The sequence below is a fragment of the Betta splendens genome, chromosome 11 (genome assembly GCF_900634795.4).
Source record: "Betta splendens chromosome 11, fBetSpl5.4, whole genome shotgun sequence".
In the NCBI taxonomy this organism is placed as follows: domain Eukaryota; kingdom Metazoa; phylum Chordata; class Actinopteri; order Anabantiformes; family Osphronemidae; genus Betta; species Betta splendens.
The window spans coordinates 12,208,166-12,223,422 of NC_040891.2; the positions used below are offsets into that span (position 1 = coordinate 12,208,166).

The window sequence follows — 15,257 nt, forward strand, 5'->3', positions numbered from 1 at the left end:
CCCAAAAGCCGGCTGTACCATAGAGACGGGCTGACCTTGGTTTGTTAGTGCACTTACAAAAAGCTACTGGATCAGATTAGCGTGTGCATTTCGCCTGATCTAATTGTCCCTGGCAACCGGGGGAACGGAATAATCTTAAGTCTGTTTGTTTTGGGAACATTTTATCTGCACTTTGCAAACTCAGCTGCCGCCGGCGTGACTCCATGAATGTTCTCAGGAGAGGAGCTTATCTGACATGGGAAAGGAGCTCCGCTTCCACAGCAGCCGTGCTACTGGGCTCAACACAAGTTCACTTCATCTCGGAGTCAGCTCAGTTTGTGTGAGAGACATGCGGTGATGCTCCAGTTGCCAAAAGCCGGAGTATGTTTGCACAAAAAACAGCATTAATCACAAAGACAAGCAGCCTCACCAATAACTGCTTAATGGACTGGAGAGCAGCTACTGACCCTGTGACAAGGTCAGCAGACTGTTTACGCGTGCAGCTGAGTGAAACACACACAAACAGCGAGGGACTTTGGAAATCGAGGGTGTGAGTGGAGACCATACGTCCTGCTGCCCTTCTGTGCCCGGCTGAACGATGAAGTCATCGCATCCAACCGGCGCTTCCAAAGTCGTCCTTTGAGTGGAGGCCGATCTAATTTGTTTATTCTAATGAGGCGTTCCAGGACTGTCAGCCAGTGAACGCATCACGGCTTAAAGGGGGTTACGCTAACTAACTAGTTAAAGGTTGACCTTTAGCAGAGGCCAGTAACTGCCAGAATTAATGATATGAGAATTAAAATGAAAAATTCTTTTGGCTAAATTAAAGTAAAACTTAAATAAAACTCTGCAAAAGTATGTGACAAGAAGTCACAACTGTTACTTATCACTGATTTTTTTTACTCTTTAATATCTATTTTTTTGTCAGCGGGAGCTGATTTAAAGGTCATAGATGAAATTGTTACACTAATGAACCCAATACTTGGAGGGGGAATTTTGCTCCCACTGAATCACTGAAGCGTGACATGGCGAGAGGTGGACAGAGACACGGGCAGCGAGCGACAGAGCCTCAGAAAAGTGTCGTTCAAGCTCTCTGTGGGCTCAATTAGCTTTGAGCTGGATAGACGCAAAGGGCCCTAATTAGTGCTTCTGACCTGACACGTGTGTTTGTCAGAGGAGCCGCAGGCTGGAAACTCTGAACGAGGACACAGAAGCTAAAGGGTCCAGCTGATTTCAAACTTTTCCTGGTAATCGGACGCTGTCTGACCGACAAGGACGGTCGTAGCCTCGAAGCTGGTTTCAGCGACATCAGAGCAGAGGACACGGGCATAAAACTGGACCACAGCAGTCATTGCTCTCTACTCTAATTTCCTCTTCCACACATGCAGGGAGACAACACACCAACACACACCAGCCCCGGCTCTAAATGACTCATTTGCCTGTTTATGCTCCGAGCGCTATTTTCTGGAAACACCCTCTGATCATCTTTTTCACTTCGGCTGACGTTGTGTGCAGCGATAAAGCCGCAGCCGCTTCTTCACAGGCTAATTAAGGTTTTATAGCTCACAAATGCCGAGCTGAGAAAACAGTGTGGCGCGGTGCTAACAACTTGTCAAGGCATCAACAAAAAAAAAGTAGGTTGTATTTCACACTAATTATTGCCTTTATCCACGGGAAAGAAAGAAATGCACACAGACAGATTGCAAGCTTATGATTTACAAGCACAGCAGGGGGCCTCAGATGAGGATGTGTTGCTTTAAAGTACATTAGAGACACCTGCTGGCCCCGGAAAATACATGTAGGAGGAACCTGGCTTGGCTGAGGATATTACATCATTGTCTGCAGGGTATGAATCACCTTGTTAAGATTTATGAATATCACTCATCTACACAGAACATGTGTTATTAAAGAAACAGAACAGAAGGCTGTGGATTTAGTGTGATTAACCAGAACCTGCAAAATAATTAGTGAGAAACTTCTCAGGTAGAGATTGTAGCTTTTCAAATGACTGTGAATGAAGTTTAGAGTAATAGAAAATAGAGATATGCAGCTACTACACACTATGATGAATCCAAAGAGAAAATATAGTCTGCTAATTGAATAATTAGTTCTTGTTCTGGCTCCTCTTCCCTGACTGGCCTTTATAATGCAGATCAGTATGCTAAACGGATCCGTCCCTTTATGCAGTCTGGATCAAGTGGAGACATACTGTCCCACTCACACTCAAGGACATTACATTAGTATTGATCGTCCTGTGGTGCATCCAGCAGTAGCGCAGATGAATGGGGCGACGTCGAGGCAAACTCTTCTTATTGAGTTATTTATTATGATTTCAGGGTGTTTGGAGACACCTACAGTGATATGAGGCTAATTCAAAGACTGGAAACCCAGATGGGGTCCGAGAGCTTTCTTGAGGGGTTTTATGCCTGTTTTCTACATTATTAGCGTTTAGAAAACATTTTGAATTGCCTCATTGTTTTTAAAATGTGTCGTGCTTTTAAATGTCATAGTCAGACATATTTTACTAATTTATTCAGGATATTTTTTTACATATTTTTGCAGATAATATAACATTCATGATAATAAAATATCTGATTAAGCGACAATAAAAAATCTTCATTCAGTGTGTAAGTCGTTTATAATTATTACCGCACTGTTAGATGCGCCTTATTGATGATTCACTCATTTTTTCTGGTGCGTTATAAATATGAAACTACAATTCCCAGAATGCCAATGCCTTTGCAGCCCATCCCCGTCTATAGTGTAATTTGAAAGAACTTAAATCCTAGGTTCCTTCCGAAGAACTATAAACTACCTTCATGTTTGAATTTGTATTTTGTTGCTTTAAGTCAAATACATAATTTTCTCGCCTTATTAGATTATGGAACTACACTTCCCAGAAGACCCCGCTCCGGGTTGACCGTGTGTTGTGTGACTGCCACCGGACGGATATCGGCAGAAAGTGCAGGGGAAACGTGCCCAGTGACACACACAACCATGCAGGCAGCGGAACCCGGACCAGCAGAAACGTAAGGATGGATTAGAACGATGTGCCGCGGCTGTCGTCACCAACATGTTCCCGGGAGTTTTCTATGCACTGCTGGCGGGTTTCCTCGGGGCCGTGGCGTCGTCTTCGGCCAAACTGTCCCTGGGAGCCGACTACCTGAAGGGAGTGTGTGAGACCGGACTCCGGACGTGGGGAGAGCAGCGGAAATTCAGACAGGCGGACGAAACCACGGCGTGTGACCGGGTGAGGCGCGTTCACGTAGTCATTCACGCGGGCGCGATGGATGAATTATGCAGCGGGGGGATTTCTCACGGAGGAAGTTCGGGGGGGGGGGGTGCTCCCCGCCCGCAGCATCAGCACCGTCGGCGGCCGCATCACACGAGGGAGCCTATGCAGCAGCTGCGCTCTCGTGCCGTGTCCGCGTGCTCAATGACATTGCAGCAGCGCGTGTTATCGCGGTATTTTGTAACTTCAGCGGCAGCATTCGGGCCTGATCTCCATAAGAGGGTCACGTTTTCGATGCGTGACCGTCACAGGGATGTCGGAAACGTCTGCAGGCAGTTGTACAGTAGAAAGGTCAAGCGGTGACCTTGACGTCCAGACGTTTCAAATGAAAGTGTGTGTTTTTGTCTCCAGCTTCACATCCCTCTGAGGCTGCTGTGCGGCGGGCTGCTCTTCACCTGCAACGCTGTGATGTGGACCTTCCTCGATAAGGCTCTCAGGTACTCCTCTTCCTCCACCCGAACCACTGTGACCACCACCGCCTCCAACTTCGTATCTTCCGTAAGTAGTGACACAACATGTCCTCTAAGCATGTTATCATCAGACTTTATTTTAGAAAGCAGGATGGGCTGTGCGTAGAAATGCAGAGGCTTCCTACAGGAGAGCTGAAGCGTTTTCTCCTGCAGGCGTTCCTGGGCCAGCTGCTCTTCGGCGAAGCCCAGATCACGCTGTGGTGGGTTGGGATCTCCCTGACGTTCTCCGGCCTGTTGGTGCTGCAGAGGGTCTCCCCACAGGACGCACAGCGGAACTCCGTCGCCTCAAAGGATGAATAATACGTCATAGTGAAGTTTGTTCTTTTACAAAAGTACATGAACATGAATAGGATTGTTTTCCTGTACTACAGTGAAAGAAACCAAGGAGTTTCTATTTGTATTCAATTAATGTTTCCACTTATAAGTAAAATGCCCCTTTGATTGAAACACAAACGTTTTTATATTTGGATCTAAGTCCGTCAGAGCCAGCTGCTGATTGGCTTAGCTTTAAACACAAACTAAACCATTTTCCAAAAGTATAAAAATGAACCATCCAGCATCAGAGACATCCTAAAAACTAATATTAGCTTTTGATCTGTTTTTGTGTAGAAGGGCTGAGTCCTACTGTTTGTAGTTGTCATGCTAAGCTAACCTAAGCTAATAGCTGCTGGTTCTCTGACACAAAATAGTATCAATCTTAAGAAACGACAATTTAGGGTTTAATTTTGACAGATGTATCTGCATGATGCTGCCACAATCTGCACGTGCGTTATCTAATGCTGGCCAAGTTAACTTTAATGACACTCACTGTAACCGCCCTACGCGGACTGCATTTGCATGCTGACGTCATAGATTAGGCACTGAACCAAGTGATAAGTAATAATTCCACTAAGGTAGCGCTGCTCAACGGCTCTTCGCTGGTAAGATTTCGCTCTCCGTCTGGGCCTCGTGCTTTTTGACCCGACAGCTAGGACGCGGCTGGTCCATCGTATAGCAGATGCGTGCATGTGCCTGTCGAGGCCTGAGCTCCACTATCTCACACCAAAGCGTCTAAAATCACAGCCGCCTCCTTAAGTTAGTTAGTTGGGGATTCACGGACGCATTAGCTCCATTAAACGCTCCCTCTTCACCCCTGGAGCTGTGAGCGAGCGTGCAATAACGTTACACCTCCTTTAAATGTCATAACACTGTGATATGTGAATTATGATTAGTCGCATCAGTAATTGAGCAAAGGAAACGACTACACGCTACCAAAGGAGTGTTAGTATTCGATAAGTAGGTCCATTGTGGCATGACATCAATCACTCTTTGCTGTTTGGATACATATCATAATATAAAGGCGTAACGGTAGCTATTACACCTCGGTACTGTCCCACAGCAGCAGTGCACAAATATGACCCATGTCCTTCCAGCTGCTGCTGCTGTCTGGGCTTGGTATCGTGTGATGTGGCGTGTATCCCTACCAATGTGACGACGCGACCACACACATGCCTCTGCATGTGATCTGGGATTCTGAGTGTGAGGCGTTAATCACAGTAGACGTTAGACATTTTGGGGAAACGCGCGTTCCCTTAACGTCCATTTACCGTCAAATGTTTGCTTTGGCGTCTGAAGATGTTTCGGTGCCTGGTTGTTCTCTGCATCTACCTGTGAACCCGCGCTCACTGTAACTCTGGCTGTAGCCTCGTGTGTAGGCCTGTGGCCACAGCATGGTGCGCACGTGAAGAAATACCAGAACAAAACAATGCGACCGAACTGAAATAAAAGCATAAATCTGAAACCTGCGGCCGTCGGTTTAGTCTGGAGGCTCCTGCAAGAACACGTGAAAAGTCAGTTTGCCCTGATATGAACAACTCATAATGTGTCTTAAAAAATGATGTGATAAAAACATTTGTAAAACTGTAAATATCTTCTGTTTATAACAAACACTAGAGAGGAGGCGTCATCAAAGAAGAAACACTGGTAAATTATTAAATAAACATCTCATGTGACAAACACGGGTCTTGTTTCCATCTCTAACGTACAGTAGACACTGGTTTAGGTGTGTGGCGAGTTATAAAGCTGGAATGTCTTCTTTCAGTAAAAACTAGACTTTATTTACCTGCAAACATATTTTACAACAAGGATTGAATCCTCTTTTTTGGTCCCATTTTTTATGTTACTTATTTTTAGCTGGTATTTTCAGCACTGACTTTAACAAATGCTTCTTATTTATTAGTGCTTTGCCACGCTCCCTAATTGCTTTCACACATGAAAATAGAACGTGTACTTTGGCTTTACGATTTAATTTTATCTTACTTACTTAACTGTGGAAACTGACATAAATTCCTATGTGCAGTTGCTTAGTTTTGTGAAGGTTTGTCCAGAAAATGTGTGCGTAAACTTGTTAAGTGTTCACGGTTCACTAAGTTACTGCTTATGCAAAGTCGACGTGCTCCTGCGCCACATCAAGCGCAGGACTGTTTTTACTGTGAGGCAATCACTCGAAACCTATTTGTTTCTGATTTGCTTGTGTGTGAGCTGAAATGCTGCAGCTGCACTGAAACAGACAAAAAGTTCCAGTGTTGGAAATAAACATGCATCATTTCTAAAGATATGAAGTCACTAGTAATTATTGTAATGGGAAACAGCTAATTACTGATTTTTTTCCATTAAAATAATATAAATGTGTTAGACTATAGCTGGATAAACCAGTTGCACAGTATTGCTCAGTATTTGAGTCCAAGTTCTATCAACCAGCGACGACAGGTACTGATGATTCGTTTAATCTTGTTGGAGTGACAGGTTTGGTGCAGACAGAATGTGCAGGATTTACTAACACCACTTTCCCCAGAGGACGTGATCAGGCGTCACAGAAGCATAAAACAAACTCACACTAGTGTCATCCTGTCTCATCCCAACTGGTGTATTAAGGCAAAAATGATATGAATCTGTTAAACAGACGTCGCCACGCACTGTGCTAAGGCAAATCATCTGCAGTGTCCCGCGAAAGAAAACCCAGAAATACAGCAAGAAGAAAAATACAGCAAAACAAGAAGTTATAGAATCACAGTAATGTCCAGAGGCCGACTAAACCAGGTTCACCTGGCACCAAACTGTTCTCAGCTCAGATTGCAGTTCACGTTCTTCAGTCCAGGAAGTAGGAAATGAGCAGTGGAACTGCAGGGAATCTCCTTTGAGAAAGGCTGGACTCCTAGTGAGAGCTCCTAGTGAGAGCTCTGAGATATATTTTTTTTAATGTAGCCATATCTTAATAATCTCTGTCAGCACCAAGAGAGAAACAATAAAACAAAAAAAAAGACAGCGACAAAAAGTTAAAAGTAGTATAAAACGGAATGTCTTACAACGAATTAAAGAAAATGTAGAAGAGGCTGAGTGGAGTTCAGGCCCACAAACGCCCAGCCAACACTAAGGTGGTGATCAGTCTGGAGCTTCACACTATGTACTGGTAGACGTCGGCCTTGCCGTGGTCAGGTTTCGCGAACGGGCTCAGCCAGGATATAGAGAACGGATGGCCGAACACCACCTTCATGTTCATCCACTTAGACTTTTTAGCCCATCTTCTCTCCTCCTTCTTCAGCTGCTCGATACCCTGCAGGGACACGACACCGCAGGTCTGAGAACAAGGCATCAGGAGGAACCATAGGGTTGATTCTGAGGTGCTCAGCCCCAGAGGGCTTGAAATGCTGAAACAGGCACCATTACCTCTTTTTAAAATTAAAAAGATGTGTTTGAAGGTTTAACATGTCAACAGAAAAACACCCAATAAGAAATCTAAAAGCTCATCTTGTTCTGCATTATTAAGTTGCCTTGAGCTCTTAATCAGGGTTTAGATGACTCACTCAGCTATTCCTGATGTCCACAATCAACACACACGCACGCACAGACGGAAATAGATGATCTTTGTTGAGGAGACCATTACACTGTGAGTCATCCTCGTAGGTGGTTCGAGCACTATGACAAACGTAGTAATCCAACATGTGGAGGCTGCAAGTGTCTTCTCCTACTTACAACTATGATTGGATTTAGTGAACAAGAAACTCCTCGTGTTGATTTTATTAAATCAATATCTAGTGTATCACAAACGCTGGCGCTACTCAGAGTCTGTTGCTGCTGTGACTCACCGTCTCATCGGTGCAGATGGAGTGGACCTGAGTCCCAAACATAACCGCCGTGAAGATGAGAAAGAGGAGCCCCTCGAAGCAGAGGAGGATGAGGAGGATGACGGTCGCTGGTGGGGAGAAGTTGCTGCATTCTGATGAATACGAGGAAAGAAAGCGGTACAGTTTGTTGCCAATGCAAAATGAAGAGCAGCTCATCAGGGAGACAATGGGACTGTAGTACTGGATGGTGCTTACTTGCCCAGTCTTCTTCGAAGCAGAAAGCAAAATGAACAGCCACCATCACTAGTGCATGGAAGGATATTAGTGCAATGTACATCTGGAATAAAACATAACGATACACAGCTTTAACATACTTAGACAAAATTATTATGTTTCTGGAAACTGACATCCAACCATTAATCCATACACAAACAGGAGTCGATATATTACGGAGATGAATCATTAAAATGTAATAAATATTTATCATTTAAGTTTGCACTGATGAGATGAATAAATAATGTGAAACTGATCCTTCTGAGCCTGATGTTATTTCTGCGCAATGATTAAAGACTCACTGTGAAGAGCACAAAATACTTCTGGTTGTTCTCTCCCACGCAGTTGTTCACCCAGGGACAGTGGTGGTCCATCTTCTTGATGCAGCGTTTACACACACTGCAGGAACACATGAATAATTAAGCTGAAGAAATTACAGGCAAACAGTGAAGCGGTGGCTCTGGTGGGACGGAGAGTTCAACTTTCATCATTCTCGGCGTGACTCCATGATACGAAGCCAAAGAAGGCTTCAAAGACAGACCTCCCTCCCATCGTGGAGGCTTCAGTATGTGGAGGTGGATGTTTATGGTCCGACAGAACAAACATTCAACTCAAATTCAAAGAAAGAAGAGAGTTAAGGTCAATCTACCTGTGTGCGCTACAGCTAAAAATAAAAATAAATTATTTTATTCTCATGAGTCATAAGAGACTAGTATGAATCATCAGCAAAAGAAGAAGAAGTTCTCTTTCATTCAAAACGATACCAATCGTCTCCTTCGAGAGAGAATGACTCACACGCTGCACAATTCAATTACTCCGCTGTGTTTTTGCACTTTTCATGCTTCTGGCTCCCAGGAAACCACTGAGCAGCCACAGAGGGGACTCCTCATTATCAAGCTGCAGGTCTACAGGGAAAGGCTCCGCAGATCTTCTTAAAAACACACACAGGGGAGGCCCCTCTGCAAGTTGCAGACTTCAGCAGAACGCGTGACGGGGCCGGGTTCTGCAGCGTACACATTCACACGGCGAGGCCCGTACCTGCAGTGGTGAGCTCTGTCAGGCTTGATGCTGCAGCATTTGGGACATTTGTACACCACCTGCCCGGGCTTGAGCTGCAGGCTCTCGATGAATTCCTTGGTAGCGTTCCCTTTAGGTACAGCTCCCTGGAAGAGAGGGGAGAAAAGGTGCCTTAACAAAGCATGCAGCGATATTAGGACATTTATGCTGTGGGTTCACTCACTGGGTCTGTGCACATGGCGCGGGCGTGAGAGGCGAGCGCGAGGAAAGCGAGGCTGTTGAAGACGGCCCCGTTGAAGAGGCTGTAGGCCACGTTTTTAGCGGGCAGCAGCATGACGAACAGCACCACGAACTCGGCGTAGAAGACCAGGAACCAGGTGATGACGCCACAGACGATGCCGCAGGCGTCGCGGATGAACCACATGCTGTCCGAGTTGGTGCGGGGCGGGGGCGGGGTGCAGTGCTCGGGCTTCAGGTAGCCAGCGTGCCGCTCGATGTCCCTGGTGCGATGCGCGGGACTCATCCTACAGCGCCCGTGGCTGCAACCACATACTGCGAGAAGAGATGCGTCCGTCAGTGAGTTAGTGGGTTTTCATTTTAGATAGGCTTGGATACTATTCAGATTTTAACAGGAAATCATAACTAACTAGCGCTCCTGCCATTCCCCAAGCATTAGGAGCTAGTGTATAACCTTGGCACAAAACCCAGGAGGAAGCATTAGCTGGAGGAGAAGCAAACACTGCCTCTCTCAGAAAACAGGCTGCTGTTGGATTAACAATTCACAATTCCACCTTAAAAGTCATCGACTACAGCTGTCTCTGCTGAGACGAGTATGAATAAGCAATTAAGCAGACAAAAAGGATAAGGTCGACTCAAATGGGCCACAATGTTACAAACCAAAAACATGCCTCGCTGGCGTGAGGAGATAACATAGACGGAGGTGATGCTCCTTCTCGGAGGATACGGGGCCCCTGCATGTTTCTCCCCACTACAGCGGGAGCTCATACCCAGCGTGGTCATTCCTGGTGATTTCATCTATTCATTAGGCTTAACTGAGCCAAAGCCTAATCTCACTTTCATGTCCGTATTAATTGGATTTGAGGCAATGATCCGGGGAGATAAGCATCCTTCCCTGAGGACCTTTAATCTGAGTGAAAACAATGCGTCTGTCCTACGACATGTATGAGCACAAATTAATGAAAGTCATCCACAGATTCAAAATTCGCTCTCTATGACGTGTTGCAGGCACTGTTCTCTCTGTGGTTCAATAAATCATCAGTCTGTGACAAAAATGAATTCTGCATTTTCTATGTTCTGTTTAATTCAAACACAAGCAAAATAGACCTTATAATGGTGCTTGCTAAATCACACCATTAGCCAGGATGATAAGGCAAAGAGTTTATTGCCAATGGCTGTAAATTTATATAACCTGAAATTATATATCATTCCAGTTACTTAAAATGAAAAATAAATATGGGCTTTTTACATAGACAGCTTTTTTTATAAATGCAGTATGAACTGGATAAACCCTAGAATTTTGCCTTTTTGCCCCTTTCAATGCGCGTGTCGCCACCAGCGGCAGGTGTGTGCTGTAGAGGTCAGGTTGGAGGTGCCGGGTGTCAGTTTCACTGATATTCGAGGGCTGGGCCACGGTTCCATCTGCCCCAGTCCCAGTGGAAGTCAATGCTAAATGAAGTGCTTTCAGCGTTTATCTGAGAGCGGGGGTTACTAGTGTTACCGAGGCTCCAGCTGTTGCATTTTTTTGCATTCTGTGACAAGAAGCTCTGCTAGAACATTAAACATTCTTGCCAAGTTTTCCTAAGATCATAATGTTTCGCTTCTAAATCACCAGGACACGTCACAGCGATCCGTCTGCAGCAGCTTTCGAAAAATCCTTGTGAAACAGGTTCCGTCTGATCATCAGGCTAACGGCTGGTTATCAATGAAAGTTCAGCAGGAGACAGGACTCCAGTTCCAGTAAAACTTGTTCTTCTGAGGGGGATACTTGTTATGGGAATTACTGCAAAACTCCAGGAAAATCTCCGTAAGAAACTAAAGAAGCGACAATGGCCCAAAAGACTGTGCTCATTGAAAACGAAAGCGAACGATCCATCAAAAGTGGAAACTTGCAACAGTAAGGCTCCCGAATGGCCAGCAAGGAAACTAACTGAACAAAGCCAAGTTCACGATCAGCTGTGAGCTAATTCTGTGGTCGCTGATGTAGGACAACGAATCTATAGATTCCTCTCAGTGAATCACCGTCTTACAACACTGACCGACTTGATTGTAATAGACACTATTTAAAGAACAGCCCCTTCTATCAGGAAAGAAGAACTACCAGTGGAATCAGGGTAGTTGTATTTTACGAGTATTTGTCTGGTACCAACATATAACATACAGTATAGTATGTGAAACTATCAGATGTAAAACTGTATCTTTGTCTCAGTCTGATTGTTTGTCTAGTTGGTTTCTGTGAATTATGTGGGCTGTTTGTTGAGCAAACAGACACCATCCTCCAAGACTCAGAACGCTCTGTCATCCTGATGGTAAATAGACATTAAATATTCACCGATATGTCAGTCAAGTTAACATTGTTCCATTTGTTCTATCAACGCACAATAAAGTTATAATACATCAGTGTAAGGTTTCATGTCAGAGTTAGAAACTACTGACAGGCAGCCTTTGCTGTTTAATTAACTTCTGATCCAGCTGATAAAATATCCTGTGGCGGTTTGTGGACTTTACGTGACTTTAGCCATGATGAAGTCACTTCCAGTGAAGCGCAGCAGGACCAGGAAGTGAGCGTGGAGCTGGTATGGACGGACTTCCAGTATTTGCCAGCTGATAACACGCTGCTTCTTCTAACTACAGGACGGGGAACAGGTTTTTTTTGCTTGTAACTCACCTCGCTCTCTCCCGCTGCGCTGCCCAAACTAACCCCTGGATTCCTCCGGTATTCGGAAGCGATGAGAAGTTCACACACCCCCCGCCGGAGCCGAGAGGGACTCCCCTCCGCCGCCCAGCCTGCTAGCTCGATCCCGGCTAACCTCCGTGATCAGCGGGCAGCTGGTGCCCACAGCCCCGCCGCCGAGCCTCGGCGCCCCGCTGCCGCCTCGCGTCCCGTGGGGGCGTCCGAGTGGACCTTTTTAAATTCGTGCGGTAACGAATAGCGAGCGTTCGCCGCTATCTCGCCGCTGCGGGGCTCTTTTCCCAGTGAGAGCCCGAGCCCTGTGCGGACAGTGGGACCACAAAATGCAGCAGCTCCAACCAGGAAGTATCCCGTCTGCAAGGAAAGGGTTGGGCCCCGAGTATGGTCTGTCAGGTAAAGCTGACGCTCAAGGACGATTAATCCCTGAGTTGGGTCTGCCAGGTCAAGGTGACGCCTCCCGTTACTGTAAACGTCTGTAGCATAGTCCCAGTTTGTGATTTGGAGTGATTTCTGTTGTACTTCAGTAGTTCTGACTTCGTGTTTATTCGTACAGTAAGGAAATATGAAATAATAATAATAAATAGGAAATTTCCTGAAGTTGGTTTGGTGGGTGTCACATTTACTTCTAATTTTTTGAGTTCTCATTGTGTTTGCGGAGCCGGATGTCCCGCTTGGGCGGATTCAACCTTCCGAACATTTGCGTTACTCAAACCACACCGGGACACGCCGGTGAGCAGAGCAGGCAAATACTACATTAGTCGGCGATGTTTGATTGCGTAGCACACGAGCGACAAGAACACATGCTACCAGAGTTTGTACATTATGGCAACAGTGCAGGTTTGCGAGGCTGAAAAGGTTTATATCTTACACGGTATACGGGTGAGTCTGCAGGGTTTAAGTCCACTACTTTCGTTCGTTTATTAATTTTGACAGCTGACAGCGATAGTTCAACTGGACGTGACACTAGCTTCGTTAGCTATTAGCATCTCTGTTGACATTGAGGTTTTTGCGTTCAGGATGATTTAAGAGTGGATGGAAGGGGCTGTGAGGACTACAGGCACATGGAAATAGAGACTGATGTAGTGTCCAACACGGACGGATCCGCCAAAGTCACTCTGGTAATTATAACGTGTGTCGTGTATCTTCCTGTAAACGTAATGGACTGATAGATAAGTTGTGTCATATCAGCTCTCAAGCCTAGGTAGTATTTCTTTCTGAAAGACTGTGTTATCCGCCCTGTGTTTGTTTCAGGGACACACAGCAGTTCTAGTTGGGATAAAGGCCGAAATTGGAAAACCACGGCCTATGGTGCCAGATGAAGGCTATTTGGAGTTCTTTGTTGACTGGTAGGTATTGTACATGTTACAACATTGATATTTGATAATCAAGGTCCTGTGTCATTGCTTCTAATTCACCTGGTCATACACACAAGCTCATCCACATACATAAACCATCCACTGTCTTAAACATTTTATGGATACCCTGCCACTAGGAGGCAGCATAGAGTCGTCCGTGCCTCTAAGACGTCCCAGAAATCCCAGGTTTTCTACCGGGTACAGACGTTTCTAGTGTAGTTTACAAGAAATGTGCATTCAGCTGCACACGTTCAACGCCTTGTTTGATCTTTTCCATCAATAGTTCGGCAAATGCAACTCCTGAGTTTGAGGGCAGAGGAGGCGAGGAGCTAGGGATGGAGCTGAGCACCACGCTCTACAAAGTCTTCAACAACAAACACAGTGTGGACTTGAAGAGCCTGTGCATCACTGCTGCAGAACACTGCTGGGTGCTCTACGTCGATGTGCTGGTGGGTGGTGGGACCCAACAGCATCTTTTACCTTTTGAAGCACTATCCTAATACTTACGCTTCACATTTATTTGTTTTCACAGCTTCTTCAATGTGATGGAAACCTGTATGATGCCATCTCCATAGCTATCAAAGCAGCTCTCTTCAACACAAAGTACGTGTCAAACTGGATTTTATTGCATTGTTAATTCAGGGACTTCTTGCTGGAGTTAGTGTCTTATAGTCAGTTCTGTATTTACTTTGCCTACAGAATCCCCAGAGTGCACATATCAGTGGACGAGGAAGGAGGGAAGGAAATTGAGCTGTCAGATGATCCGTATGACTGTATGAGGCTAGATGTGACAAATGTGCCCTGTATAGTGACCCTGTGCAAGGCAAGACCAAGTGATTTTATAGAGCACCTTTAAATCCCTTTATTACACAGTTAACACTGTTCTTCTAAACTTCTTTTTTCTTCAGGTGGGTCACAGACATGTGGTGGATGCAACTCTGCAGGAGAAAGCCTGCTCTGTGGCTAGCCTGATTATCTCCGTGACACAAAAGGGCACCATCACCTGCGTCAGAAAGGTGGGGGGAGGCAGCCTGGATCCAGAGAGCATCTTTGAAATGACAGAGGTGAGTTTTGCCCTCGTCCTGAGCCATCTGGCCTGTTCACTGGAGCTAATTCATTAGTATGATGATTTCTGTTCTATTTCAAGAATAAAATAAGCCAATGATTTTCTCCCCAAGTTTATGAGGAGGTTATTATAGAAATACAAACAACCTGTCTCTGTTCACAAGTCACAAAAGATTCTATAAATCTAAATCTTTTGTGATGAATCTTAGTAAATTGTTTTGTTGGCAAAAAGATGGGTTTTTTTGTTGCACTTGCCTTTATTGTGTCCTTGTTGACATTGTTGTCTCCAGGCAGGAAAACGTGTTGGGAAAGCTCTTCATGCTCCACTCATAAAGCTGCTGCAGCAGGAGGAGAGTTTGGGAAAGAAGCGGCAGAAAGTTGGATTTCTTGGTTGAAATATCTTCTGTATGTTTGTCCATGTAGCTACAATTTTCTAATAAAACTTCAATTTGTACAATCTCCTTGTAGTTGTAATTGCTGAAGCACAGATTATTCTTCTATGGTTTTTTCTTTTTACCCAAATGAGAGTTTGTGGAACAGATCGACTTGAATGTGAATCAAATTGCATTGTATAGGATTAAAAAAAGAGGAGAAAATAATAACAACAACAAGCTCTGCAGAGAAAACATCCAGTCTGTGGCTTTCTGTCTTTGCCACGTGTCACTGTAAGATTGTGTAAGACTGGAGTCTCAAAGGAAGACCAGATGTGACTCTGGATCACTTCCACAGACGGTCGAAGGGTGTGTGCACAGGCTGAGAGCAGCAGGTCCAAAA

At 45.1% G+C, this 15,257-nt stretch overlaps 3 protein-coding genes across 4 annotated transcripts; 2 read left to right on the forward strand and 1 right to left on the reverse strand.

Annotated features, from left to right (window-relative positions):
• The first annotated feature begins 2,911 nt into the window (after nt 1-2,911).
• LOC114865662 (transmembrane protein 42) lies at nt 2,912-5,736 on the forward strand. Its single transcript, XM_029166971.3, has 3 exons — nt 2,912-3,229; nt 3,623-3,769; nt 3,895-5,736. Exons 1-3 carry the CDS (start codon nt 3,053-3,055, stop codon nt 4,039-4,041), a joined length of 471 nt encoding a protein of 156 aa, XP_029022804.1. The 5' UTR covers nt 2,912-3,052; the 3' UTR covers nt 4,042-5,736.
• A 754-nt stretch (nt 5,737-6,490) lies between these two features.
• On the reverse strand, nt 6,491-12,180 carry zdhhc3b (zinc finger DHHC-type palmitoyltransferase 3b). Its single transcript, XM_029166969.3, has 7 exons — nt 12,040-12,180; nt 9,358-9,686; nt 9,156-9,280; nt 8,420-8,516; nt 8,100-8,181; nt 7,866-7,996; nt 6,491-7,333 (listed from the first exon to the last, which is right to left on the reverse strand). The coding sequence occupies exons 2-7, from the start codon at nt 9,655-9,657 to the stop codon at nt 7,175-7,177; spliced, it is 894 nt and encodes a 297-aa protein (XP_029022802.1). The 5' UTR covers nt 9,658-9,686; nt 12,040-12,180; the 3' UTR covers nt 6,491-7,174.
• Nucleotides 12,181-12,316: 136 nt separating this feature from the next.
• exosc7 (exosome component 7) lies at nt 12,317-14,942 on the forward strand. 2 transcript variants are annotated; one of them, XM_055512704.1, is made up of 8 exons: nt 12,317-12,456; nt 13,080-13,181; nt 13,315-13,409; nt 13,702-13,867; nt 13,951-14,021; nt 14,118-14,241; nt 14,327-14,482; nt 14,774-14,942. In XM_055512704.1, the coding sequence occupies exons 1-8, from the start codon at nt 12,445-12,447 to the stop codon at nt 14,876-14,878; spliced, it is 831 nt and encodes a 276-aa protein (XP_055368679.1). In that variant the 5' UTR covers nt 12,317-12,444; the 3' UTR covers nt 14,879-14,942. The 2 variants fall into 2 exon arrangements, with proteins under 2 accessions (XP_055368679.1, XP_029022803.1); XM_029166970.2 differs by lacking the exon at nt 12,317-12,456 and adding an exon at nt 12,784-12,942.
• The last annotated feature ends 315 nt before the right edge of the window (nt 14,943-15,257 follow it).